Source organism: Plectropomus leopardus, chromosome 19 (genome assembly GCF_008729295.1).
Source record: "Plectropomus leopardus isolate mb chromosome 19, YSFRI_Pleo_2.0, whole genome shotgun sequence".
Lineage (NCBI taxonomy): Eukaryota > Metazoa > Chordata > Actinopteri > Perciformes > Serranidae > Plectropomus > Plectropomus leopardus.
Window position 1 is genome coordinate 5,523,109 of NC_056481.1, and position 27,978 is coordinate 5,551,086.

The following is a 27,978-nucleotide window of genomic DNA, read 5'->3' on the forward strand; positions in this document are numbered from 1 at the left end:
ACAAACCAATGAGTGACGTCACTGTAACTTTGTCTGCTGTTTTGTACAGTCTAATCAGTCTACAGTCTAGTCTGCAACTAACATTTGTAACTGCAGATTTGATTGCTCTTTAGAATATGAGCATTTATTAATGATTTACCTATATATATAACAGCATTATTTCCAAAAGGAATAGTTTTTTTTCACAACCTGGCAACCCAAGCATTTTTTGTATTCGTGGCTTATAACACAGTCAGTCAATTAGACATTAATATTTGATTTATTAACCACAATAAAGACAGCTTAAAGAGACATTTCATCCCCAAATCATTGTTTGGTGTGAGTTGTCGTGTCGGCGATAGCGGCCATAGAAATGTCTGCCTTCTCTTCAGTATAAAGGAACTAGATGCCACTTTGCATTTGGAGCTCAAAGCAACAAAAAATATATTTGAAAAACTCAATAGCAATGTCTCTTTTTAGAAATCATGACCAGGGTTACTCAAGATAATCCAACTGTCTTTAAAGCCAAGTGAGACCCATATTTCTTCTTCACAAATTATGTTTTTTTATTTTTCAGACCTTCACCCTCGTTCTTGTGATTAATGGAAAGTTAAACACCTTAAGTCCTGTTGAAAATGATTGAAATCAAACGATCTGGTAAACAAAAAGTGTGAGAACCACTGGCCCTCTGCGTTTTCCGTCTCCTGTTTGGCAGAACCCACCGATCTGACGCCCAAATAAGCTTAAATGAACCGTAAAAACAAGTGTGTGCAAATACTGGCACCATAAGATCTAAGGAATCCACCCAGGAGGAATATACCTTTAAAACTTGTCAGCTCTGCGCTGTCATGAACTTGTTGAGGCCTGTAGTCAGTAGTAACAGATGATAATTATCATACATTTTTGAAAACTAATTATCCCTGAGGTAATTCTTGTGATCAGATAGTGAGTATGGCGCTTTCATCTACTAACGTCAATGATTAGATGATATCTGTGTACAAATAAAAGTAATTGTGAAGCTGTGGGAACAGAACAGTATTTTATGTGCCTTATTCAGATCATAAAAAATGATCATTCGTATAACTTAACACAGTATTTATTTTAGTTTTGAATAAATGTGAAACCCAAAAGTACAAAGAACATGATGTGGATTAATGTACAATTAAATATTTCCAGTCATATATTTATGATTTCAGTAACTGATCCGGAGAGTCGTAAAGATGTATGCACACAGATTTTTGTCTGCGGCTGCTACAGTTGGCAGACAGTTAAATCAGGTTTAAGAGCGCGCAGGTTCACCTCGGCCCTTTATAGCTGCAGAAGACGTAACTGTGACGGAGCATGACTGGCTGCTATGTCCGCTGTCTTCAATAATGGCTCTGGGTGAGCAGGATGAGGAAACACTTAACACATTCTTCATTTATGGAAGTATCTCATTTGACACTTCATCAGTCATGCTGTAAAATAAGTTACTAACAGGTAATGGTGAACACAAGTTGGTGAAATTGTAGACACTTTTTCACTTTTTCTTTTTAGATTTTAGCAGAGGTTGGACTAAGTCTTTTTTTTTTGTTAAGTGACAAATTAGTCTCAGGTCTTTGCACTCAAGTACCAATTCAAGACAGACAAGTCCCAAGTCCTAAACGTTGAGCTTTGAGTCCAAGACGAGTCATAATGTGCTCCTTACCAAATGTAACATCGATTTTAACATCACAATAATCAGGTTAGCAAAGCATTAGCTTATATATTATTACATATTGACATTAGACTTTATACAAAAATACAGATAATATAGATACTAAAAAAGTGATTTGTAGCACACTTTTTAAATAATATACTTTTTAATGTTTGGGTTTGAGGGAAGGTCATTGGTGTTACAGTCCAAGTTAAATTGTATTTTACATTTTTTTAAGATTTTTTACAAACCAAACAATCAGTAGACTCATGGAGAAAATAATCACCAAATTAATATTTAGTGAAGATTAAATGATTCATTAATTGTTCAAAATGAGCTCCACCTGAGCCAACTACAACCCCAAAAACTTGCTTTTACATTAATGCATGAATAATTCAAACCTGTCTTTTTGTGATTTTGTTGTTTGAAGTCTAAAATCATCAATGTTGTGACTTGAGTCCACACCTTTGGATTTTTTAACCATTGACACCAAAGAAAGGATGTTATCATATCTGTGCCTGTCGACCCATAGCTGAGCTGTATTTTTGGAGGACAGAACTCTTACAGGCTGTGTCCTCCAGGGGTCTTGTGATTTCTCCGTGGTTTGCTGAAGAGGACAAAGTGTTTATTCCATTCACACTCTTCTCTTTAAATACCATTACACTGAGAGAAGCACCCATACACTCTCCCCTTCAGCGTTTCAAAGCTTCCCTCCGTTACAGGGATATTTGATCAGATTGAAGACTGTCCTCCTGTCTCAGTCTAACTTTGACCTAAGGTCAGCTTGAAAGTGTCAGAAGTCAAGCTGGTCTTCAGACTGTGTAAACACCACTCAAACTGGGTGATGGACTTACAAAGGGGGCATTGTTTATGAATAACTGATGAGTTATAGCCTCTGATCAGTGCGGGTAATTCCCAACTTCATATGCTGACGGGCAGTTTACAATGAGAGCGTGTAATGGTCACTTTTCCACAACTGTGAGTCATTTGTTATTACCATTATCACAAGCTGCCGTGTCAAAAGCACAACAAAAGAGACAATGATACAATGATACAGTGGGTGTGGCAGGTAGCGTGTGAGGAAAAGTTACTGTAATTGCACAATGCAAATCTCAACTTGAAAGGGAAGAAGATTGTTTAGGAGGAAACGTTTTAGTAGTATGAGTGCAGAGCAGTTTATAGAAGAAAGTTAACTGAGGTCTTAGTGAGTCACTAAAAGCAAACATCAGACAGGTTAAGAGCTTTTAAGAATAACAAACACGCTAATGACACAAGATCTCCCGGCTCCCAAACAAATCAATCCTAGTCTCCCAAACAAGGTGATGCAAAGACTTTAACGCTGTACTGCTCAGAGGAAAACCTTGTACTTGTGCAAATATGTTAGAGCTAAACCAATACATGGACCACGTCAATATCTTAGAATAGAATATATCTTTACTGTCCACCAGGGTGGAGATTTGTCTTCGGCCCAACAAATACAGAAGACAACACAATAAAAAGCAGTCAGTAAATCAAGCATATAAACAGACCATTAAGAACATTTAACACATTAAATCAGTTCATATAGCTGACTGTCTGTGGTTTAAAACTCATCAGTCCCTAACTTGTTGCATGTTTCATCTTTGTCAGCCACAGTACTCACTGCCGAAAAATGGCCCCTGTGACTCTTATACTATTACACATTATATCATTAAATTATTGTAATTTATGCATTAATGTACTGGTAGGTTTTTACTGTTGCAGTTGGTTGAGCTCCTTTTAAACTACAGTGTTGTTGATTATTTTCATCATGGATTTTTTAGTGGATAGATTTCTCCGTTAACTGATGTGATTGATTGGTTTGTAAAAAAAATATGAAAATGGAGAGAATAAAACAGTTATTGTATGCAAAACAATTAGTAGAAAATAACACTATTGGATAAATATAGTGTAGTAAAAAGGTACAACATTTACCTGGATAATGTAGTGGAATAAAAAAAGAAACTGGCATGAAAAGAAAATACTTAAATATAGTACATGTACCTCACATTTGTACATAAAGGAATACCCTCCCTCACAAATGATCATTTGTCTATCTATTTTTTTTCTTTTTTTTAAAAAGTTTTTTTTCCCAACTTCAAGGTAGCGTGGCATGACTGCCTAATATTTAAAAGTTCATTTTGTGGGTGAAGTATTTAGCATAGTACTTGAGTAAATGCACCTAGTTACATTCCTCCAGCTGCTGGTCAACAAGCAACAACAATCAGGGTACAAATACCACAAAGTAGTTTGAGGAAGTTTATAAACAGTGTCACCATAAAGACGGTCGCCTACCAGACGATACTGTCAGGTTGATTGTTCAGCCGTAAAATGCACCACACAAGTATATTTTGGCCATAATTTTAAAATAAATTCATAGATATATAAATTAAAGAATCCAAGGTAAAAAACAAAACAAATACTATGATGATATGCTGTTATCTGATTTTTTTTTTTTTTTTGTTAACTGACTTATTTTAAAATATCAATATTGGCCTCAGAAATCCAGTATGGGGCGGACGTTAAAATCTGTTCATATCTACAAGATGTATCTACATCAGATGGACAAAGACTCTCCTGATAGGCCACTTTTTTCCACTCCTAAAATACACAAGAGATAGTGTAATCCTGCATCATCTAGACCTCCTTTACTCCTACAGGTACAGTAATTAGCCGGGCGCCAGGAGTCAGGTCAGGTAGTCGGTGTGAGAGCAGCAGTCAGAGGCCGGTTTGAGTCCTCAATCCTGATGAGATTAATGGCTAACCTCCCTCTGCCCGCTCCATTTACTGAACATGTCAGGTTTTCCTTGGAAAGTGCACACTGCCGCCTCAGTTCTCACCTGCAAACATCTAAATGCAACACTGGAGCAGTGTGAGCGCCTACGTGCATGTTTATACAGAGTGTGTGTCAGTCAAAACGAGCATGTCCGTCTCAGAGCATGAGGTCAGACTGTGTTTTTTTTTCCTCTTTGCCTTTGACCTCAATCCCTGATCTTGGCGAGCTGGTTGTCGCTTCCTCTGAAGCCGTGCAGGTTTTGTCCTGCCTGACAGTTACTTTGAACTCTGGTCTTTATCTTTGGGGCTTCTCACTGTCAGCATGTGGAACTGGGAGTTATGGCCTGTTAACAGCGCTTTTAATAATAAATTACTGACAGGAGGAAGACTAAGAGGGTTCGGGCAGAGGTCAAGGTAGATGGAGAAGTATGCCAGATGAATTTAATTATTTCTGGAATGACACAAAAAGTTCTGACTTGTTCTTTGACATATTATGAACATTTTCTCTGTCTTATATGATCCCACACTAGCGGGGCCTCCATTAACCCTCAAATTTCACGAATTGAAATTGCAAAAGTAAAATATGCCTAATGGGATCACGTCAATTAATAAAAAACAACTCCCATTTATTTGAAAAAAATGTTTACACTCATATGAGGTGGTATAACAGGTGATTCGAAAAAGCCATATTTTGCAAAACTGCAATGGAAACACTTGTTTTGGCTTTCATAGGTCACATAATGATGGCTATGTCCTTCTTTTTTGGAGTTGGCGCCCTCGGGCATGATGCAACAGGCACTACAAGAGCTGTTATTGCATCGCATAACTTTCCTTCCTATGCCTACGTTCGGCTTCGATTGAAAATAATGACAGCTAGCGGTGCATTGGGGGAAACGTTCCTTCATTACAACAAACATGGACACTGTCGTCTATTTTGAATTAATCCCGTGTGCATTGTCCTGCTGTCATCAAGTATAAATACTAACTAGAGCACAAAAAGTGGATTAATCCACGACTGAAAATAGTCCCTAACAAAGGGCAGTTTACTTTAGTTTGAGTAACGTTTGTTAAAATCTACAGATGTTTAGGGAAATCACTGAGCCTTTATTTTTGTTGCGAGTGCCACAGACAGAATGGGGCCTAAACTAAGACTAAACTTTAAACCAAATCTATTTATAAAGCACATTTAAACAACACAAAGTGCTTTACAACCAACAAAATACAGCAAAAACTATCAAAGGCCGTAAAAAATCTAATAAAGATGAAAAGACGAGGACTAACAAATGGTTGTTTTCTTTGTTTTCATGTGATTAGACTTTATATTTAACATTGTTTTGAATGCAGATCCAAGTATTCGGGGCATAGATGTGACTGCATTGAAACATCAGCTTCTAACCCTTAACACACATCCCTGTGGGCTATAAGGGGTATGAGTGAATTCATTTTCTCACTTGCCCTACTTTTCTCTCCAGATTCCTACAGATACTGCAGTCTGTCCACACTGAATGGATGTTCCTCAAACTCTGCTCAGGCTCTGAGTGTAACATCAGGACAGTGCAAGCTGTCCAGTCCTGTATTAAGCCTCAGTGTGCACCACCTGGCTCGGTGCAAATGTTGGCTGACATGTCGTGTTCATGTCCCCGTTGTCATAATAGGGGCGCTGACAGGGACTTCTTAATACCAGTGGCTCCTCTACCATCAACACTGCTTATGTAACTCCACTTATGTGGCACAGAGCCCAAATATTTCCGAGCTAAAGCAGACCCCCGACTCAACACACACACACCTCCCAACAGCAGCTAAGAATAAAACCTCCAGCAGGACTGTATAGGAGAACTTTTCGCGGACACACACACATCTCTGGAAGAATCTCGCTTGTGTTTTCAAAGCGGAGATGGTTTGTTTTTGCGGCTCCCCCCTGCATCGCTTTCAGTGTTACACAATATTTTTTGGCCTCATTTTCCGAAGAAGGGAGGGAGAGGGTGATGCAGTCAAATATCCCATAGAAAAGTTAGAAGCGTTCACAGCTGTCAGCAGAGGATTCCTTCTTTGCCACAGGGCGTCTGACTAAAGATAGATATCATTAACTCTAATTGAAACAAGCTATCTGTGATAATGAAAGACATGTTTATTAGACAGATGAATAAGTGGTTGTCATAATGTGAAAACAAATATCAGTCAAACAGAAGCACTATTATGTGGCTGTGCTTCATTTTTGCTGTTAGTCACAGCTGAAGTGCATGTGTTTACTGGGAGGAGGCGTTATGTTATCCTGAAATTAGCCTGCACTGAAAACAATACAATCACATAACAGATCGCAGTGTTAACTCAGCTCACACTGGTGCTTTGTTTCCATCTGTACTTCATTTACATTTTTTTTTTTTTAACTTTTTAGAAGGATAATTCAGTTTTGGTGCAGGTTCTGAATGAGTCACATATTCAGTTTGTTCAACATTTTATGAACAGTGTTGTTGTCAGAGTTGCCACAGCAGGATTTTGTTTTTTCCAATGGCTCTTAAGTTGCCAAATGTCATTTGCGTTTTGCATTTAAATATTTTGCAACCTTGCCATCAAGCATGGCAAAACCCTAGTGAGTCCTGCGGTTTTTGGAAGTGTCAGAGGCTCCAAGTGGCTCGGCTGTGTGCCACAGCTAATGCATGTTACACCGACTGCGTGCCGCAAACAGCCGCTGCACAGGCGACTCTGCAGGAGACAAAGCTCACTACATGGGGTCCTGTGTTATCGCGCTTAGATACATAAATATCCAGATGCACATCAACCCATGACCCACTGACTCACTCACAAAGTGCACATACACTCCTACATTCACTTTTTTAAAAATTATTTCTTAATATCTATAGGGATTTGTAGTGCAAATTAGCCTCAACATAACACATAACCTGCTTTATCTGTCATTGTAGATGTACAAGGAAATTATGTTTGGGTACTGTCAGGCTGACAGCTGTAGAGGAACAAAATAAAACTTTAAATCAAAGTTGAATTTCAAAGAAAAGTACAAAGCTGCTGCAACCATGCAGTTAAAAACAAACAGCACAAAGACTTTTACAAACAAAAGCACTTTAAAATCAGTCAATTTTACAACATATAGCTAAAATTAGCAGCAATCAGTAGCTAGACAAATGCATTTAAGTGGCGACTCTGTAGCTGACACCAAGATGAGGGAGCAAAAACTTTAACCCTTTGAAACCTGAGCATATTGACTTGAATTCTTTCAGAAACATGGGGAGAAGGCAGTGAGCAACTTAACATGAAATTACCCCAAAATTTGCAAGAAATTTGTAAATCTTACATGAAAATTACCAAAAAATAAGCAGAAAAAATGGGGAAAACAGCAGTAAATGATGTTAAGAAAAAGGTTTATTTTTTTGTACATAATTGTAAATATATAATCAGAATTTTAATTTTATTTTTTATTATTATTGTCTAAAACTCGTCCCTCCCTTGCCACCTTATTTATTTTTTATAATAATATTTTTTGCCGTTTGCAGGACTTTTCTAGCCAAGTTACTCATTGCTTGTTTTGTCGATCCAGGTGTTAAAGGGTTAAAAGAAATGTTGCCAAAGACAGTGCGGGCTTACTGATAGGTCAGTTATGTGATTTTTGCCCAATGGCGCCAAAATAAGACTGCCTACCCCTGCTTTAAAGTTGAACTAACTTATTCAGAGGATGCACGAATATCTGTGATCTAATCGCTTTTTCAAGCTCTAATGATATTTTAAACACATGTAGTCATAACATCAAGATGTTTTGCTTTTTGTTAAACCGTTTAGTGATTGTGACAGAGGTCTTGCGTATGAGGAATAAGCTGCAGCTTGTGCTCACATCATAAACTGATTCCTATCCATCCAAGAGTAAACCACTTGGTCAGAAGTCGCCTCTGTGTCTTGCTCGGGCCTCATGTTTGGGTTTTTGGTGTAATATGACAGCTTGACAGGTGACTGACGCAGGTAAAAGGGCTCTTGCGTTGTGTGACTTCAGACGTCTTCAAACAGTGTGATTGATGCGGCAGCTTAGCATTAGCAACAGCAGCAGCTCATTCACTGAGTGGGAACGAGCAGAGAGGAGGGAGAGAGCCGCGGTCAGGTTGATTGTAAGCATAAACATATGCAGAGCATTTTTCCCAGAAATCCACCTCAATGCAGGATTCATGGTCCCAAAGTCTCCCAGGAGTTTTCCACTAACCACCCACCACAGGCAGAGTTACTCCAACAGCAGCTAAATTGGGCCATTCATCCAAGAGGAAGCACAAAAATGTCTTTGTCCGGGCAGCGTGATTGCAGTGTTTGGTTCAGTTTTACATGGATTTGGGAAACCTCCCCCTTGGATTTGTTAAGTCAGAGCTCCCCTTATTGGAAAATGAATGTGATTATGTAACAGGAGTTGTCGCCCAGATGGATGAACCTGTGGTTTCCAGTTCCTCAGCGGGCTCATTAGTTAAAGTAACAGAGATTCATAAAATTGGTCTCGCGGACTTCTGTTTATTGCGACCTTCTTACGTAACCCGACATAACCCTGACGAGACCAGAGCTCTGCATCTCAACTGTCAACACAACTGTGTTTTTGTGGTTGACAAAACAGTCTCACCTCAAGGTCCATTTAGAGGAGCTTTTAATCATATCACATGACCTTTACCAGCTGCAGCTAATTCAGAAGTCCGCAGCACGAGTTCTGACTACGAGAGCACACGTTTCGCCTGTTTTTAAAAACTTAACACTGTTGGTTTTCGCATTGATTTTTAAAATTCTTTCATTAGTTTATAAGGCCTTGCACCAGGCTACATCTCAGAAATGCTTTTAGTTTATGAACTATGAAAGCCCCTCAGATCCTCCGAGTCTTATTTTTTTGCTTTCCCGTGGATTAGAACTAAAACATTTCGCTCATTACACAGTCTGCCGGAGGATCTGAGAAGACCTAGAAATGTTTTTGGTATTTTTTTTCCACATGTATCTCATTTTTCCAGTCATATGCTCAGTACCTCCCAAACACATGCATTTTCAGTAAAACCTTGAAATTCACTTTTAACAGTCACAGGCAGGGTTGAGCCACACGCTTAGGCAAACCCAAAAGAGTTCAAATGGATCAGCTTGATATAGTTTTGCTGTTGTAAAGAGCAGCCTGAATTTTCTCAAACTCAGAAGTCCTCTAACAGTGTGGATTTTCTCTGCAGACTCGTAAGCTGACCAAGGCGGAGCGGCAGCGTTTCAGTGAGGAGGTGGAGATGCTGAAGGGCCTACAGCACCCGAACATCGTCCGCTTCCACGACTCCTGGAAGTCGACGGTGAAGGGCCACAAGTGCATCATCCTGGTGACTGAACTCATGACCTCAGGCACGCTCAAAACGTGAGTCTCCAATTCCCCTTTAAATTGCTTCTCACATTTTTGATTTTTTTAACTAATAGTAGTTTTTTTTCTTTCTGACGTTTTGTGTGTATAGTGTTAAGTTTCTGAAATGGCGGATATCCTTTTTTCCACATAAAACTCCTCACTTCTTCCATAGAAACGAGGATATTTGTGTCATGTTTGACAGCTTGTCTTTTGAGGGAGGTGTGATAAAAGTAAAGGATAGCTCCACTTTGGATACAATGTCCTTGGAGAGAATTCAGGAAACCAGCTCGCTTTCAAACTTCCTCCCAGCTGTCAAAATAAGACGTGAATTATTCTGCGGCACTTTTCTCTTCTTGCATGTTTAAAACGGGGGTGTTCACTCTTGTCCTCCGGTGTTTTAGGTACTTGAAGAGGTTCAAGGAGATGAAGCTGAAGCTGCTGCAGCGCTGGAGTCGTCAGATCCTCAAAGGGCTTCACTTCCTGCACACGCGCACTCCTCCCATCATCCACCGGGACCTCAAGTGCGACAACATCTTCATCACCGGCCCCATCGGCTCTGTCAAAATTGGAGATCTGGGGCTGGCCACTCTCAAAAGTGCCTCTTTTGCTAAAAGTGTCATTGGTAAGTATGAATTTTGGCAGATAAATCACACAAATATCTGATTTGATTTGATATCTTTCTTTTCACTGATAGCAGAAAGAAAGTGCATCTTTAACACCATTTTGCTTAAATCTAACAGTTTGAAACTCTCTAAAATTTCTTTGGAAATTGGTGTAAACACAAAAAATGAACCCATTACGGATCAACTACGCTAAAATAAGCCTTTATTTAAATTCATAAATGCTTAATTATTTTTTTTAACTTAAGAGAGCGTCTTTCCTGTTTTCTTTCTCCCACAAACAAGCAACCATAGACGCCTCTGTTTAAATTCATCACTCAGTATCATTACTCAGATGGTTTTTAATTTCAGTGGGAACTTGTCCATCTTGCAACATCAAGTACGTGCAGGGAGTGTCCGCCATCTGACGCATGAGTAGCATAAAGACTTGTTGATTCTTGTTGAAAGTGACGCTTGATTTCTGTAAAACTTAATTCACCAGGTCCAAATCAAGAGGAGTTGTGTTGTGCTCAATGAGGTAGAAAAAGTGTTTATTTTTGTCTGTTTTACTGGGAACAGAATTACAATCAGTAATGAATAAGAACCGAGTCAGTTATTCACATTCAGAACTCTTCAGTGGACAACAAGGAAATATTTAGTGGTAGAATTGCATTTCTTTCTTTTGCTCTGCAACACACACTTTATTTGAAATTAGCATATAAAAACATTATTTGAAAGCATGTTGATGTATATACTGTATAAAGCTGTAACTGGAGCAGTTGTTGAGTATTGGAGATATCGTCCTTGGAGTCTGCCTTCTCTTCAGTATAATGTAACTAGATGCCACTTAGCTTGTGGTGCTCAAAGCATAAAAAAAATACATTTTAAAAAACTCAACAGCAGTGTCTCTTTCCAGATAACATGACCCGGTTTCTCAAGATAATCAGCAGCTTCAGTAGGGATTACTATGTAGGAACACTTTCATGTAGGAGGGCATGTTTTCTTTCAGTAATTTTGTTTGGTTTTTTTCTTCTAAGATTATTGGGGATTTTTAAAAACTTTTTGTCATTTAAAAAAACGAATTTTAACTTTTTTTCCCTATTTTTTTTTAGTGATTTTTAGCAATTTTTTATGTTTGTTTCTTTTTTTTTAAAAAAAGATTGAGATTGAGACCGGCCAAAATAAAAATTTAAAAAATGCCAAAATTACACTATTTATTATAGCCAGAAATTGTAAAGACGTAAATTATCTCTGAATTTTAAAATTCCCAATGGTCCTTGATCACATCATTGATCACTCTGAGGGACGCAAGGAAAAAATATTAGTACCTTTAAATTCAGCTATTTATAAACATTCAGGGCCGAATCCTCAGACGCCCAGGCCTAATGATGCCACTGGTCATAAATATATATATTTATATATATATAACATGTTTATACTAGACTATATATTAGACTATAGTGGTCTTTGAAAGTTGCACATGGTGCTGGTGTCCTGTAGGTGGAACACTGGGTGGTTTTACAGTAAAACTTGCTGGATTTTTGACTGTCCTTCACTGATTCGGTACAGAATTGGAATAAATTTTGATCGTAACCTCTGCCCTCCGACAGGAACACCAGAGTTCATGGCCCCAGAGATGTACGAGGAGAAATACGACGAAGCCGTAGACGTCTACGCCTTCGGAATGTGCATCCTGGAGATGGCCACCTCTGAGTACCCGTACTCCGAGTGCCAAAATGCCGCCCAGATCTACCGCAAAGTCACCAGTGTGAGTAGAGAAAAGGATGAGGGGGGCTGACTCGTGTTTTAACCAGTATTTAATGTAATCGTCCACATGTGTTTCCCTCATGTGCACACTGGAATTAAAGCGGGAGGATATCGTGTGTATCCGTCTGGATATCCTGAATCCTTGGAAAAAAGAGACAGAGCCCACATGGAATGAAAGCCTTATTTTGTCTATTAAAGGCTCAGTTTTGTCCATTACAAGCTCACTGCACCCTAATCTGACCGCTTTTCGGTTTTCAGCCCGCAATCATGACGCAGGGTCGCACATGTTTGGCTCGCTGATTGCCAGTGTCTCTACCAGCTCTAAGATCTGGTCTAACTGGTTCTGGCTATCATGTTAACTGGAATAGTCCCCTCTCCCTGAAAGTGACCTACTAACACTGACATTTGCAGTTTTCTGTCTGAACTGCCTTTTAAGCCTTGCAGATTTGTTTATTTATTTTAACCCTTTAAAACCTGAGTAAATTGGTTTGATGTCTTGGGAGAAGTCAATGAGCATTTTAACAAGACATGGCACAACAATTGGCAAGGAGTTAGTTAAAAGTTACAAGAAAATTACCTAAAAATAAGCAAAAAATAAAAAAAAGGGTCCTAAAAGGTGCTTGAAATTGAAAAGAAAAGAAAGAAAATATAAAATTTAATAATAATGAATGAAAAAATCAGCTCTCTTTTTGGCAGCTTTTACTAATTTCTTGCAATTTCGCGGGACATTTCTTGCCAAGTTGCTCACCACATTTTCTCCCGTGCTTTTGAAAGAAATCAAACCATTTTGCTTAGGTTTTAAAGGGTTAAACAGCTTTTAAAAGGTTTTCAAAACACATCACAAGAAAACTTGTTGATCCAGTTTTCAAAGGGTTAAGAAGGCACAGGTATATTAGAAAATGAAATACTAATTCTTTGAGATTTTTGTAAGAAGGTCTTAAATGCGAGCCAACTTACAGGACGTAAACTGATTGGATTTAGATCATTTCTGAACATTTTACACAGTAAAAAGTGTGTAGCTTCTTTGAAAGAAAAGACCAGAAGCAGTGTTGTGACTTTTAAAAGGCTTCAGCTCCCCCCCGGGTGCTAAGCACATCGATGACGCCACGGTGGGCAAAAGCAGGCGACAGTAGAATTATATGTTTTTGGAAATCGTGTCTCACTCTTTGCTTGCACAAAGACGTCTGTTTCTTCCGTGCGTGTCGTATATGCAAAGCAAACAGGGCCTGACGGAGGCTGGAAAGTGAGAAAGCTGCAACGCCAACAAGTCAGAGTGAGTCTGGCTCCTCCACAAACAAGGCAACATAATAATGTTCCATGTGCAGTCGGAGAAGCTTACCAGATTGAATAAAAATCACATTAGCAGCTCCTTTCATGCTTTGTTTACATTTTACGTTCATTGACGGCGTCTGTCAATTTATGGTGTGGCATTAAGCACTAACCTATAAACTTTATGTTACTTTTCACTTTAATGACTTGTACTTGAAGTCACTTGCTATTAAAGGGGCCCGGAGTAAGCATCGTAGCTAGTATATGAAAGGTAGAACATATACAAACATTGTAAAGTACCTGGAAATATTTTTTTCCGTGTGGGTGGTCACAACTGTTCGCAGACTTTCCCTGGCCGTGTTCATAATATGTTTGAATATAACATCAAATAAATAGATTGATAAGTAAATAAAACTCCTTCTTACTGCAGGGGAAAATACCTTCTCATAAACATCATACGGCCACAAGTATGTGGACACCAAAACATTAAACCAATATGTGATTGTTGAGCATCTTATTTGAAAACCGTGGGCATAATCTGTTGCTATAACGGCCTCTACTCCGCTAAAAAAAGGCCTCTTGCAAGACTGGGCAGCTGCTTCCATTCAGCTAAAAGAACATTATTGAGGTCAGGTTGGACGTTGATGTTGCTCTAGTTCATTCTTAAGGTGCACTATTCAGCAAGGGGTGCAACTAATACTTATTTTCCACATTAATGGTTCAGTGTTTGGTTTTTGAAATATTAGAAAATGAGGAAAATGCTCTGAGAATCCAAATTTGCATAATCAAATCTCTTTAAAACCCAAAGATTTTCATTTAATTACAATAAAACCAGCAAAAAAGTGACATTTGAGAAGCTGCAACAAGTGCATTTTTGTCAATATTCTCGTTAGAAATGTATTGGAGAGGCCTTTTTTCTCAGCCTCACTCTGCACTGGGACATCATCATGTTAAAACAGGAAAAGTACGCTAACTAAATACGCACACTAAAATATGTGTCTATAATATTTCAGCATTGTGTAGCATTACAGGACTACTTCACCCCAAAAATGAACTTGCAATTTAATGTATGAATGTATGTACGTGTTTTATTATGTAAATGAGGTTGTCTGAATGTCATGCTCCTATAGGCAAATCATTTTAATTTAGTTTTACATTGTATAATGACAATTAAGTCTTTCTATTCTGTTTCTATCATTTGTATATCACTTAGTTACCCTATATCACGGTGAGTTCAGAATATTACTGAATATAACTCACATGCCTCCATGGTGAACGAAGAATCCAAAAACAAAGAAAATTCTTGAAGAATGAATGTAAATGGGGGCCGTGCAACAGAAACACTTCTGCACAGTTTCACGCATGGACAAGTAGGGCGCTTGGGCAATTCTGAGAAGTGAAAGGTTTTAGGGAAAATTTGCGTGCTTGGGAAGTACTGAGCATAAAACTGGATAAATGAGACTTGGATTATGCTGCATGAATTGTGTGAGAGTTTATAAATGAACGCTTTGATATAATTTTGAATATAATTGTCCCCCTTCTGCTTCGATTCATCAAGAATTTTCTCAGTGTTTGGATTCTTCCATCATAGTTTAGGCATTTAAGAAAAAAAAAAATCTTCCAAAATTCAACATGGTATGAGTAATTGATACACAGATTGTCTTTTTATGGGTGAAGTATTCCTTTAAGATTTAATAGCCCCAGAACAAAAGTTTAAGTTACTTTTGGCTATATATTGAATCTCCCTCAGTGGAATTGAAATATGCGTCAAAAGAATGCAACATCTTGATTGATTTCTTAATTAGAATTATTTCTTGGGATTATTAAAGTCATTAACCAAAGTCAATATGACATCAGTATATTTCTCAAGATCTTATCCTGACTGTCAGAACAGGAAAGCAGCAGAGTCACAAATTAGATTTAGATTGAAAAAACTGATTTATTCTGAAGGTGCATGTGAGGACACTGAAGCAAACAAAGAAACCCTGTGCTCTTCTTTGAATTCTCTCAATTACTTTTCGCATTTTATCTAACAGAATTTCAGTGATTGCACCTTTTTTTGGGCTCCATAATTTGTTAAAGTATTATGTAACGTGTCAGTCTGTATCCTCTAAAGACATAAACAGCGGTCAAACATTTGGTGCTGTTAACAAAAACAACATTCGTCCTCTCCGCTGTCTCACATCTTTGTCTTACTGAAACAGGAAGCAGGAGAATCTTAAGAAAACGATTTGTGGCCATAACAAACAAGACCGCAGTTACTGTGTGACATGTCAGTGTGTAAATGTGCGGGGTGTATCACTCAGCGTTTTTCTGCTAAATCGAATTATTTGGGTGTTTTGACCTAACGTCAGCTGGTTGCTTGGGTATGTGCAGGCAAAAACATCTTTTTGACCTCGCTTTCTTATCGGTGTTTGTACAAGGATGGGAGCTCTGCTGTAATCTATGGATATTCTCGCAATAGCATTTAAAACTCCCTGATTTTATTTAATTGAGGAGTCCTGCCTGAATATTTTCTGTCTTGGGATAAACTCTGCATACAAGCTCCGGCTGTCAGGAGTTTAAAAAATCCCTTGAAGGAGGAAGGAGAGCTTGGTTGGGTTTTTTCCATTTTCATGAGCTCCTCGTATTGTTCCCCTCTGGTGTTGACATGATTGCAGAGCCGAATGTCATGCTGGCTGTTAGCAGATGTCACAAAGCTCAGGATTACGTTTACATACAGCGCAGGTGGGGAGCGGCTGTTTCTGCTTCGATTAGAAAAGAGAACTGTGGGGTAAAAGTTGAAGGAAGAGATCGCTGCTGGCTGTTGATCACTTATTCTGTTTAACACTTTAAAACCCAGAACGACGTCAGTTTTCATGTGCTGCAGTCAGATGCCTGTCACATGCATTTAAACCTTTGAAATCCAAGCAAATTGTTTTGATTTCTTTTGAAAGACAATGGTTAAAAAGGCAAGAAGCAACTTGGCAAGGGATGTCCCACAATATGCAGAAATTAATAAAATATTGACAAGAAAATTACCTGAAAACTAGTTTTATAAAGGAGAGACAGAGCGAGAGAAAAATGATTTTAAGTTAATAATAATTTTAAGAAATAGAAAAAACTGTTATTTATGTAATTATTTAGGTAATTATTAATTTTTTTTAAATTTGAAAATATAATATGTATATATGTGTGTGTGTATATATACACATTCATATATATTGATGTTTTTATTTACCTTTTTTGTTTTCTTTGCTTTTATTTATTTAGCAAATTTTAGTTTATTTTTTTTTTATACTTCTAACTTCTGTCAGTGATTCCAACAGAAATCTAGTTAATTTGCGCAGGTTGCAAATGGTTAAAGCACCCTCCTGTGGTACCTGTACAGAGCCCTACAGATGAAGTAAAACTCTTGTGATTGTTTTCACAGGGAATGAAGCCTGACAGTTTCTACAAAGTCAAAGTCCCAGAGCTCAAGGAGATCATCGAGGGCTGCATTCGTATGAACAACGACGAAAGGTACGTGTGAAAACATACACACAATAGTAGAATGACAAATTGCATAAATGTGCTTATTTAGATTTTCATGAAGTGCACTAATCTCTGTTCTAATCATCTGTTTTTCCTGTTTGTTTGTGCCTAGTTTAGGAAACTTACAGAAGCTATTTAGATTCAAGCTCATTATTTTGATTTGTGAAGATATTTCTATTGAACAGTAAGCCTAGACTGTATTAAAATGCTGTTATCTATCATTTTCTGTTGTGCATGACACAACCTCACCTAAATTTTCAGGCTTGAGAAACCTTCGATTTTGCTGCATCTTCTGTGTGTAAACACAATCTAAAGAGGCAGCAGAGTTGTATCAAAAACAATAATATAGTTTATTGGCAAAACAGGGAAGCTGACTTTATTTGTAGACAACTGTTTACTGTGCATGTTAAACCAAAAAAATAAGTCACTAAGCACGTTTTTGGTTATTGATGTGATTCTGCACAACATCCTGCTTTAGGTGTGCCTGCAAATATGAGCAAAATAATCAACAGGACCTGAAAGAAAGCATAACTTGCAACAATTTTTTCAGTAGAGCATGTAACACTTGCTGTTTTTCAAATGCACAGTTGTCAAAGATTTATAGGCCAGTCAGAACCTGCTGAGATGTATTTAGTTGTGGATGAATTTTGAAAAAAAACATTAATACAAGGTTTGGATTTTAAAAAAACTGAAAATCAATCTTTTAAATTGCCTGCATGTTTAAACCAGATGACAATATTTTTCCGCTGAAGGTACACCATTCAGGACCTCCTGGATCACCCCTTCTTCCAGGAGAACAATGGCGTGCACGTTGAGCTGGCGGAAGAGGACGACATGGTGAAGTCGGGCCTGAAGCTGTGGCTGCGCATGGATGACACCAAGAAGCTCCATGGGAAGTACAAGGACAACAACGCCATCGAGTTCCTCTTCGAGCTCTACAAGGACGTGCCGGAGGAGGTGGCTCAGGAGATGGTGAGCATCTGCTGCTTTCCTGTTTGCTGCAGCCATTAGCGAGGAAATTGGGTAATTGATGCCAGATCAACAGATAGAGGTGACTTCAGCCGACCTCCACATGTTTTCTGACCTAGATTCATGATCATAGTGTTTTAAGGGTCGACTGGATATGGAGTTTGCATTGACCTCAGTGGTCTGAACACAATTAAGCACCAAATTCCTCCTTGGAAAAGAAGGGAGCGGTTAGATGAAAAATGGACTCGGTTGTGATGTTTCTTGTTACAAACTATTATGCCTCCTACAGCAATAATATTCGAGGTTGAATTACAGATCAAAAGACAGTTTCAAGGTGTTAATAAAAATTGTACAACCCCAATTGCTGCAAGGCTGGGACGCAGTATAAAACAGGAATAAAAATAGATTTAAATGATTTTCAAATCCTTTCTTTTGACCTATATTCAGTCGAATACAGTTTAAAACAAGATATATTAGATAAAATGTAAATACTGATAAAATGTATTGTTGTTGTCTCCAGATTTTACTGCAGAGTGAGCGCTCTTTATTTTCAGGCTACTCTTTGAAACAGAGAGCCGCAGACATGCAGTGAGCGGCACAGAGGAGGAGAGACCTTCTGCTTAGAAGTGGTGAATATACAGCTCACAGCAACTTAATAGGATACAGTCTCTGGCTTTTGTTTGATATCTAATGTCGCCAACAAATGTTGGTGCGCTTATGAGATCCAATATAGCGCCATTAGGTCATTTACTATATTACGTTAATGCTGCTGTCATGCTGAGCCCCGTTCAAATTTAAAAACTACAGATAACGAATTATCGAAAATTTGTATTGAACAGCAAAATTCAACTTGACATAATTTTGAGTCGAGTATGGCCCTAGTCAACTGAGACATCATATGTTTTCCAAAAGCACTTTTCTGGCTGTGCTGATTTTATAGATCTTGTGTGCTGCCGGGAGGTTGATGTGTGTGAAGCATCCATGTTTTCACAGACATGGATGTAAATTTTAAAAGATGGTGCGTGGAGGCATACAGCTGCGCGGCAGTAATTTGGAACTGGGGTTGTAAAATGTTCAAGCAGACTTTAAGACCCTATTACAGGCTGAGATGACATCACATCACAGTGAAACAGACATTTCTTTGCGAGTTATCTATCTTTTGACACTTGACCCCAAACAGCAAAAGCAGCCTCACTAATGCACCCCGGCATCATTACGCTTCCTTTATGACAGCAGAAATACGCTCCAGCACATAAAGAGAGCGCCTTGCCGAGTGTGTCAAGGGCACAGCTCAACATTTAATCATCAGCGGTTCGAAATGTGAGAGTGTGTCTCCTGAAGCGGCCGAGGTCATGTCTTTAATAATATAATGGCCCTCTTGCTGGTTACGAAACAGGCCCTCGTGTCCTCCAGACCCCCCTCCGTAGAGGTCACTTTTAATGAAAATGCAAAGCCACAATTCCTTACTTGTTTACCCGCTTTGTAGTAGTTTTCATCAAGATCAAATTTGGTATCAGCGGGGGACATCTAGTCCGGCAGATCTGCTGTAATCTGACTCTGTGTTGAGAGGCCGGTTCGGACTGAGTGTCCCACTCGGCCGGACCGGGTGTCACAAGAGGCTGTACAAGACAGAAGAATCTGTGTGTGATGGTTTCACAGAGCAAACTGTTGTTATCTCTGCAGCTTTTGTCACTTCAAAGACTGACTGTTGCTGCTCTCCTGATCAGGTCACTAAGTGCAGCAGTCCTGCACACTGTGGACCGTGACTGAAACACATGTGTTCATGTTGTGCCCTGACCATTTCTCCGTCTTGTTATGCAGGTCGTCCTTGGTTTCGTGTGTGAGGCAGACTTCAAGCTCGTGGCCAAGGCCATACGGGACAGGGTAGCGGCCATCAAGCGTCAGAGAGAGAAGTTGCGGCGGCAGGCGGAGGAGCAGAAGAAGAAGCAGGAGCAAGAAGCCATAGAAGAAGAACCAGAGCCTCAGCATCCATTACCTAAAGTCAGCGATGTTGTTGCAAGAGAGTCCCCCATCCCGGCCGTGACACCTCCGGCCCCCGTTCTGTCCCCTGTTACCAGCTCAGTGGACTCCGGGGTCAGCTCCAGCTACCCCGCAGAGCCGGAGGAGCCCGAGGCCGACCAGCACTTCCACATCCGCCACAACAGCCTGTCCTCTGCTAACTGTGAGACGCCTCATATAACATATACAATGAAATCTTTGTAGGCTCTCTCTGTCTGTGCTGGTTTTCTTCCTTTCAGTTTAACTTTTTAGGGTCATACAAACTTTTAAAGCAAATTTTATTATATAAAAATGATAGTCCTCAATTATATCATTAGTTTTAAAACAAGGATGTTTCTCACAGAGCAGTTTCCTGAAAACTGATGCTGTAACATCATCATTTAGCCTGACAGCAGTGCTGTAATCCAAACGTCTTTGCGGCATCACAAGGTCTTAAATTTCTAACATGGTGACTCTAATAAATGTTGTTAAAATACAGCAAAGAAAAACAGTTTTGCCTTTGCATAATGTTGTACATCTTACAGTTAAAATTATAGTGCATTTAAAATCAGGTGTGGATTAAGTATTTAGATCCATTACATAAATACCACCAGCAATACTAGAATAAGACTACAAGACATTTTAATGTTGACATTGGTCAAGGTGACTAAATAGAATAAAAAAGCCTTTATTGTCATTGTACAGTAAACAGTGAAATTATGCACGTGACCCCTGATCAGGGCCATAAAAAGACAGGAAGACACCTCAAAAACAAAACATCTTCAGCAAATAAACACAGGTTCTAAAATAAGATGTGAAATAAATAAAGTATTTATAGCACTAGAATGAATGTAATTATTTCACATGATCCAGTAGGTTAACCTTTGAAAGCCAGCTTATCTCTATGACTTAAAATACTGTTGAGGGTGGTTTAATGCGTGGTCTGCACTTTTAGGATGTTGCGATGTTGCTGTAGCAACAATTGATGCTAATTCAGCTAATTCCTGTGAATTCTGCGTGAGTAAAGAGATAAGATATAAAAGGTAAAATTTAATTACTAAATGATTTAAATCACCATTAAAAATAGCAAAAGTGCAGACAAGAGGTGCAAAGATAAAAAGATTATTTAAAAAATGATATAAAATCCAGTTTACAAATAAGTTTTGCAGTCATTAGTGGGTGGAGAAGAAGTGTAAAAAAGCAACGTTTTTAGCTTTTACTTAAAGTGGTCAGAGTCAGGGCTTGTCTAACATCATTTGGGAGGTTGTTCCAGGTTTGTGCTGCATGATAACAAAACGCTGCTTTACCATGTTTTCATAATCTGTAATAGCATTTGAGCTGTTTTACCCAATTTCATTGCAAAGAACCCAAATATCACAACATGCAATTTATCGCCGTGAAAATCAGGCATTTTGTTCCTTCCTCTCACTCTCTGCAGACACGGAAATTAGTTCACTTAAGAGTACAACATTTCTATCAGAAATACAAAGTAGCATAAAACCGAAACAGTTCCTTAAAATTGAGCTTAATTACAGTACTGGAACAAATGTACTTGGCTGCATTTCACCATTGCATACTAAAACTGGCATCAAGTTCAGTCGCATTAAATAAGTCTGTTAAAATCAAACTTTTCACCTCTCAATTTTCTCAGTTAGGCTCATCACGAACTCTGGTGATGAATGCTTCTCGCTGCATTAGCTGCACAATCACACTGAACAGAGATCTGTGCTGAAGTCAAAGCACATGGGAGGCGCACGGTGAAATGTGAAACTGCAGATAACTGAATTATTCAGTCCCTGTAATCTCACGGGGTGTGTGTGTGTTAGTGTGTGTGTGTGTGTGTGTGAACGCTGTACTTTAGTTATTGAAAATTTCTGAAACAAAAACTCAGACTTTCTTGCTCCTCCTGAATCCATCCATTCACCTGCGTGTTAATGCAAAGTAAAACCCTCTAAGTTCATATTGTTTGTGTGTGGTATGTCTCAGTTTGCAGTCGTTAGATGTGTGTGTTTCTGTTCAGGTTGTGTGTGTGCTGTACAGTGTGTGTCACAGACTGCAGTTGGTCACATGCTAATGGTTTATGCCCTTTTGTTTAAACAGCTGACTGTGAGACGGACGGCTATCTGAGCTCCTCTGGGCTTCAGGATCCGCTGGAGGCCGGCAGCTTCAACACGACCCCTCCCGCCACGTACACCGACACCGTGACTGCAAACGGCCTCACCATCCCAGCCCTCCGCTTCCCCTCGGTGAGTGACCTCAATAAAGAACTGGTGAGTGGAGGCGAGAAGGAGGACTTTACGAGGCCTCCTTCATCAACAGTAATACAGTGGTGACAGAGAGTTATGTAAACTGTGCAGAGCTGGAAAGTAACACCTGACATGGAGGTACACAAAACCTTTAGGTGTGAGGAAATCAATCATGACTAAAGAATAGCTGATGTATATTCTCTCAGTGGATCTGAACCAAAAGCAGCCATGTCAAACCCACCATACTCCATTTAAATACTCAGTAATTTTATCATCGTAAAACACACTTCATTTAAAGTCGACAGAAGGAAAACAAAACTCAAATGCAACGTCTCGGTTCATCTTTCCACCGTTCCAACAAATACCAATGCTGATTTAGGTGAAACAAACCTTTAATTCTCCCAGTTAGATGTCAAATATGCTGGCTCTGTACGCACTAAAATGACTGTTTTTTTAAATGGAGTCTGGTGAGTGTGGCAGTTGCAATTTTTAGGCTGTTTTTGTGAAACAAAAATGATTCTAAAACAAAAAGGTCTATCTGTGTAGGGATCCTTAATATAATGTTGTGAGACTCTTAGGCTATGTTTAGACTTTTCTATTAACAAACAGAAAAAGTCTTTTCTTTACATATTGAAAAGAAATCGGCGTTCATATGATAACATTTTGAAAACTATCCTTGTGTACTCGGATTCGTAAAAAACAGCCGAAATTGGTGTAACGCCGTTCTCACAGGATCCGCACATTGCCAGATTTCATCCTCTGGGGACAACGAAAGTCTGGACAAAAGTTAATGTGCTAAGTTTTAAAGCAAATTACCAAATTGGGGAATTCAGTGGTTCAGTAATGCATAAATAATACCACAATCAGAGAAAAATAACATTTTGTGTGTAAACTTCAGTGTGTGGGGAGTGTTACCTGGATACCATCTTGTGCTAAAGCTTCAAAGGACAAAGAAATCAATGGAAATCTTCGATTCATGTTCACTTTACCACTGCTCTTGTTTCTATTCACAGAGTATTGCAGTATCCAGCAATGTGGAACACGGCAACTTAGGGGTCCCGAGCGGCTTCAACTCTCCTGTGGACAGGTAACGTTCATCATTCCCTTTTTTTTTTAAACATCCGAGGAACAATAGAGTTCAATAGTCCCTTCTGTAGTTGAGTTTGAGGCCTGAAAATCGATGTGGATCCAGTAGAAATGTCTGGTCTTCCCTCTCTAACTCCTCCTCCTCCACATCTGTGGGGCTGAAACAACAAGCTGGAGGCGATCGACAGACTCCTCTGTGTTTTTGTTGCTGTGAGGCGGAGTGGACCCTCGCAGGTTTCTTTGTGATGTTGCGGAGGCCCTGTTTTCCATGTTGGTGGGATGTTGGGGAGAGAACGGCTTTATTCCTGGCATGAGAGCAAATCATGTGTGCGTGTGTGTGTGTGTTTGTCGTCACTTGGGCTTTATCTTCTTTTCAGAGGCTATAATGTTTTTAAAATTATATTGTGGCCACGCAGAACCTAAGATCTGATAAGGCCAAAATACGATTGGTTTCCAATAATCTCTTTTTGTGAATTCATTTCCTCTACATCAAAAAAAATTGTGAAAAATTTAATTTTCTGTGCGCCGAGGTGACATCTTCAAATTGCTTGTTTGTAATATCAACAATCAGAAGTCTGTTTTAAATGTTTGTTTTTATTTTGAATGTCAAAAGACAAAGGAAAAAAATTAAAAAAGGAAATAGTAATTATCAAAGTAATAATAATAATAAAAATCACCAACTCAGGTTTAAAATAAACCCCTAATTCAGCCACTCAGATGTGAAATCATGCTGGCTCTATACACACTAAAATGACTGTTTATATAAATGGAGTCTGGTAGGATTGGTGATAATTATCTCAGGGCTTTTTCTGTTAAAAGAAAAAAGATCTCAGACTTTAACAAAACAGTCTATGTCTGTCAGGATCATTTCAATAATGTTGTCAGGCCCTTTGAATAACAATCTGAGCCTGTCAGTGGCAAAAACAGGCACTTTTGGTGGATGTAAATTAACGGTGCGAACATGCCCTGAGTGGTCACATTGAAACCTCTTTTGTGGCTGCAAAAATTAGCCTCTTCAACACACAAACATGGGAAAATAGGTTTAAAAATACTTAGTTACCCTCAAAATATGTTTTGAATGTAGAGTTTGGGTGGAATTTACAAATTTCTCTACAACACATGCTGTGCATGTAAAAGGTCTTTTACAGCCTGTTTGGTTTGTCCTCCATGACAGTTTATCTGACTCGACCAGAGTGGATTGAAACAAACGTCTCGCTGAGTGTAATGTTTCACAGCAGCTTAGGCCTGCGCTATTTAGGATCCATTAATAATTCTTCCTCTGAGAAAAGCCGCAGATTACTGATGAGCAGAACTGCATTTCATCACCGCTCGCAATGCCAACACAAATTATTTTGTTTAATTCCCATGTCCTCTGTGTTTAAAGGTGGAAACAGGCTTCACTTTGAACCGCAGTTACCCGCCGTGAGCTGGAGCTTTTTAAATAGAGACAGGCGGACGCTGCCAACCAGTAGGCCTGTAAATGTTTGCAGCCTGTGTTGGAGAGGGGAGTCTGTGACCGCAGCAATCCAAAAAGACCCAGGAGACGCAATTAGCTGAACTAAAAGCTTTTTATAAAATAAACTGAATGTTCTCCAGTTCTCTGAAACCTAAAACTAAAAAACATTGTATAAATACAACAAATCATGTGTTTCTTCTTCTGGAGCTTCATATAGAGCAGGGACACTCAGCGTGGTTTGCAGGCTGCGTGTTCCAGGACATTTCTGGGATTTTAAGGCATTTCTAAGGTTTTAGGACATTTCCAGGATTTAGGGACGATTTCAAGGATTTTAGGGCACTTCTAGGATTTCGGACGTTTCTCGGGTTTTAGAAGTTTTTTTTTAGAATTTTAGGAGTTCTAGGATTTCAGGGCATTTCTAGGATTTTAGGACACTTTTACGATTTTAGGACATTTCTGGGATTTCAGGACATTTCTAGGTTTTTAGGACGTTTCTAAGATTTCAGGACAGTTCTAAGACTTAGGACATTTCTAGAATTTTAGGATGTTTCAAGGATTTCAGGACACTTTTAGGATTTTTGGAAATCTCTAGTATTTAAGGACGTTAGGGGTTTACTGGGACCTCTGTCGGGGGTGTAGGGATCCTCCATCGGCCCTTTTTTTGATAAACAAGCTCTATTTTTATGCTGTTTTATGTACTCTGGCACCTTATGTAAACTCAAGGTACAAAAACAAATCCCAGTGTGGTTCACTTTATTTTCATTGTGAATTTGAAAATGGTTTGGGGGCCACCCGGCACCCTTTTAGGGACCAGATTTGCCCCACGGGCCATAAGTTGAGTATCTGAACAGGCTTCCCTGAACTGTATTGTTTAACTCTGCTGTTTACAATTGAGAGCCGTGCCAGTGTTACACATCTCGACTTTATTTGACACTTCAGAGTGCTGTTTGTTATTAAATGTGATGCCAAGATAATCAGCCATGATGGATGTTCAACTTACTTCTGTTCTAAGTGAGGAATGTTTCCTCTGTGTATTTTCTAACCAGTAGCATGTATAATTTATTTCCCTGCAGCTACGCCTCCGATGTGACTTCAGGCTTGAGTGACGGCTATGAGGGCCTATCGGAGAAGGGCGAGAAAACGGCTGCGAGGCGAACTGCCGGGAAGCTGTTCAGGAGGAGGGCGCGCTCCAGGCTGCGCATCACAGGGGTACAATAAATTTGAAGTTTTGTTTAATTATGACACTGAAAGAGAACATCATAAACAGATAAATCAACCAGCTGTAATCAATGTTGGAATTAGCGGATTCTTTCTATTTATGAGCGAGCAGTGAAGCTCCACCCAGATTATGCAACGTTATCAGTTTTTCCCCCGGCAACCGCGGTATATTTCTCTTCTGATCAGGACACTCTGCGGTCTTTTAACGAGCATGTTTGGACTGCAGACAGAGACAAACAGATCATGCATCACCACATGTGCATACAGTGGCGCAAAGAGGGCAATTCATCCATAAACACACTGCATTTTAGAGTAGATGTCCACATGTTTGCACACACACACACACACACACACACACACACACACACACACACACACAAAATACATTGTTCCTTCTGTGTTTAACTTCAGAGTGTAAACAGACACCTGTCGTTACCATTGATCCTGTCCCGTCCCTGCAGCTCTCTGATAAAGTGGACCGGGTGGTGGAGTGTCAGCTGCAGACACACAATGACAAGATGGTGACCTTCAAGTTTGACCTGGATGGAGATAACCCTGAAGACATCGCTGCTGTCATGGTGAGTCATCACTGGTGCTAAATGATTAACAGGTTCCATAATCAGAATGTCAATAATTTAAAATAAAGAGAGCGTCTTTTCTTTTGTCACAGTTATTTACTTTAACTGTGAATGGTATTGGATTTTTTTGTTAAATTTGGCTTTTGACCAAAGTAACCATTGATAAGATTTTGGTGATGTTGGACCTTATTAGCTATAACTAATAAATAAATGCTGATAGAGTTTATGTCTAAAGAAATGTGTATAATAAAAATGATCTTTTTTGGTACAGTTGCAAAGTTAAGATAATAATTCTTTATTTAAAACAACAACATTTGTAACTTTTGCTTGACAGCTGACAAATTAGTCACAAGTGAAAAGATAAGCGTAAATGCTAAAACTTTTGCTCAAGCAGCAAATCTACATTTGCAAAATAACTAAAGCAAGTGAAAAATCAGCATTTGGTTTCCTAGTTAAAAAAAAGAAGTAAAATTAACTTGTCATATTTTACAGTGTTGACTCATTTAGGCTTCAGTGAAAAGCTGGAACAGAATGATTCTTTCAGACAGTTTGGATTTTTATTTTTCATATTAAATCCAGTTTAAGGAGAAATGAAGAGGATGTTAAGGGTTAAACACAAACTAATCAGTCCAGAACTTTATGGACACAGAAATAAATAAACACAGTCACTCTGTCAGCTGATAAGTCTGACTGATTCCTCTATCTCATCTCTACATACACATGATTCATCCTGCTCCCAGTTAACAGCTTCTCGTTTGTCGATGCTATCTCTGACCGATATTATATCTAACTTTCTGTGAAGTGAGTGACGCAGGTGAGCAGCCCCCCCCATCCCCCCGTCCCCGCTGCTGTCTTTATGCTTCATTAGCGGCGGTGTACATGCACGAGCCTGCATGAGCGAGGCGTGATGAGGCAGCAGCACGTTCTGTTCACTCCAATGTTTGCTGTTTTCCTGCCTCTTAAAAACACAGTGGGCTTTTGTTTACGGAGTCTTGGCGCAGCAGGGGCGCCTGGCATCACAGCAGCCCCCGCGGTTCTCAGCGCAGGGTTTTTAAATGAGCTGAATTATGCCATGCTGACAGGGTACGGTCACCACGCCCCGAGCCACAATTCACAGCACTCGAAACTGCGTGAATATGCAAAGCTCAAAACCTCCTCTGACAAACTGCTGTATTGTGGATTGATGATTTATGTATTTTTTTCCAAGAATAAGAGTGACAGGAGGTGGATGTGTGTTTGGATGGGCAGAATTCATAGATGGACACACAAATAGACAACAAGTACTTCTAATCTTAGAAACATGTAACTAAGTAACATTTAGTAATGCCAAGTCAGATTTATTGATATAGAGTGGTGCAGGCATGATGTTTTTATTTATGCTAACCTAGAAGTTTTAGGATCGCTCTAGTTCCAGAAACTTGACTCAGCTCTGCCTCCAATTTTTCCCAGTGACCACTCACTGGAAAAAACTTTTTCCCCATAGAA

General features: G+C 39.2%; 1 protein-coding gene across 2 annotated transcripts in view; it reads left to right on the plus strand.

The window, feature by feature from the left end:
* The window catches only part of wnk4a (WNK lysine deficient protein kinase 4a), a 56,871-nt gene that overhangs the window by 13,138 nt on the left and 15,755 nt on the right, over window positions 1–27,978 (plus strand). For both annotated transcript variants that reach the window (XM_042507731.1, XM_042507732.1), the window contains exons 3-12: window positions 9,637–9,809; window positions 10,196–10,416; window positions 12,004–12,161; window positions 16,842–16,930; window positions 17,695–17,914; window positions 19,733–20,093; window positions 22,010–22,155; window positions 23,169–23,242; window positions 25,771–25,906; window positions 26,377–26,493. In XM_042507731.1, coding sequence (XP_042363665.1) covers window positions 9,637–9,809; window positions 10,196–10,416; window positions 12,004–12,161; window positions 16,842–16,930; window positions 17,695–17,914; window positions 19,733–20,093; window positions 22,010–22,155; window positions 23,169–23,242; window positions 25,771–25,906; window positions 26,377–26,493 — 1,695 coding nt within the window. The remainder of the gene's footprint in view (window positions 1–9,636; window positions 9,810–10,195; window positions 10,417–12,003; window positions 12,162–16,841; window positions 16,931–17,694; window positions 17,915–19,732; window positions 20,094–22,009; window positions 22,156–23,168; window positions 23,243–25,770; window positions 25,907–26,376; window positions 26,494–27,978) is intronic.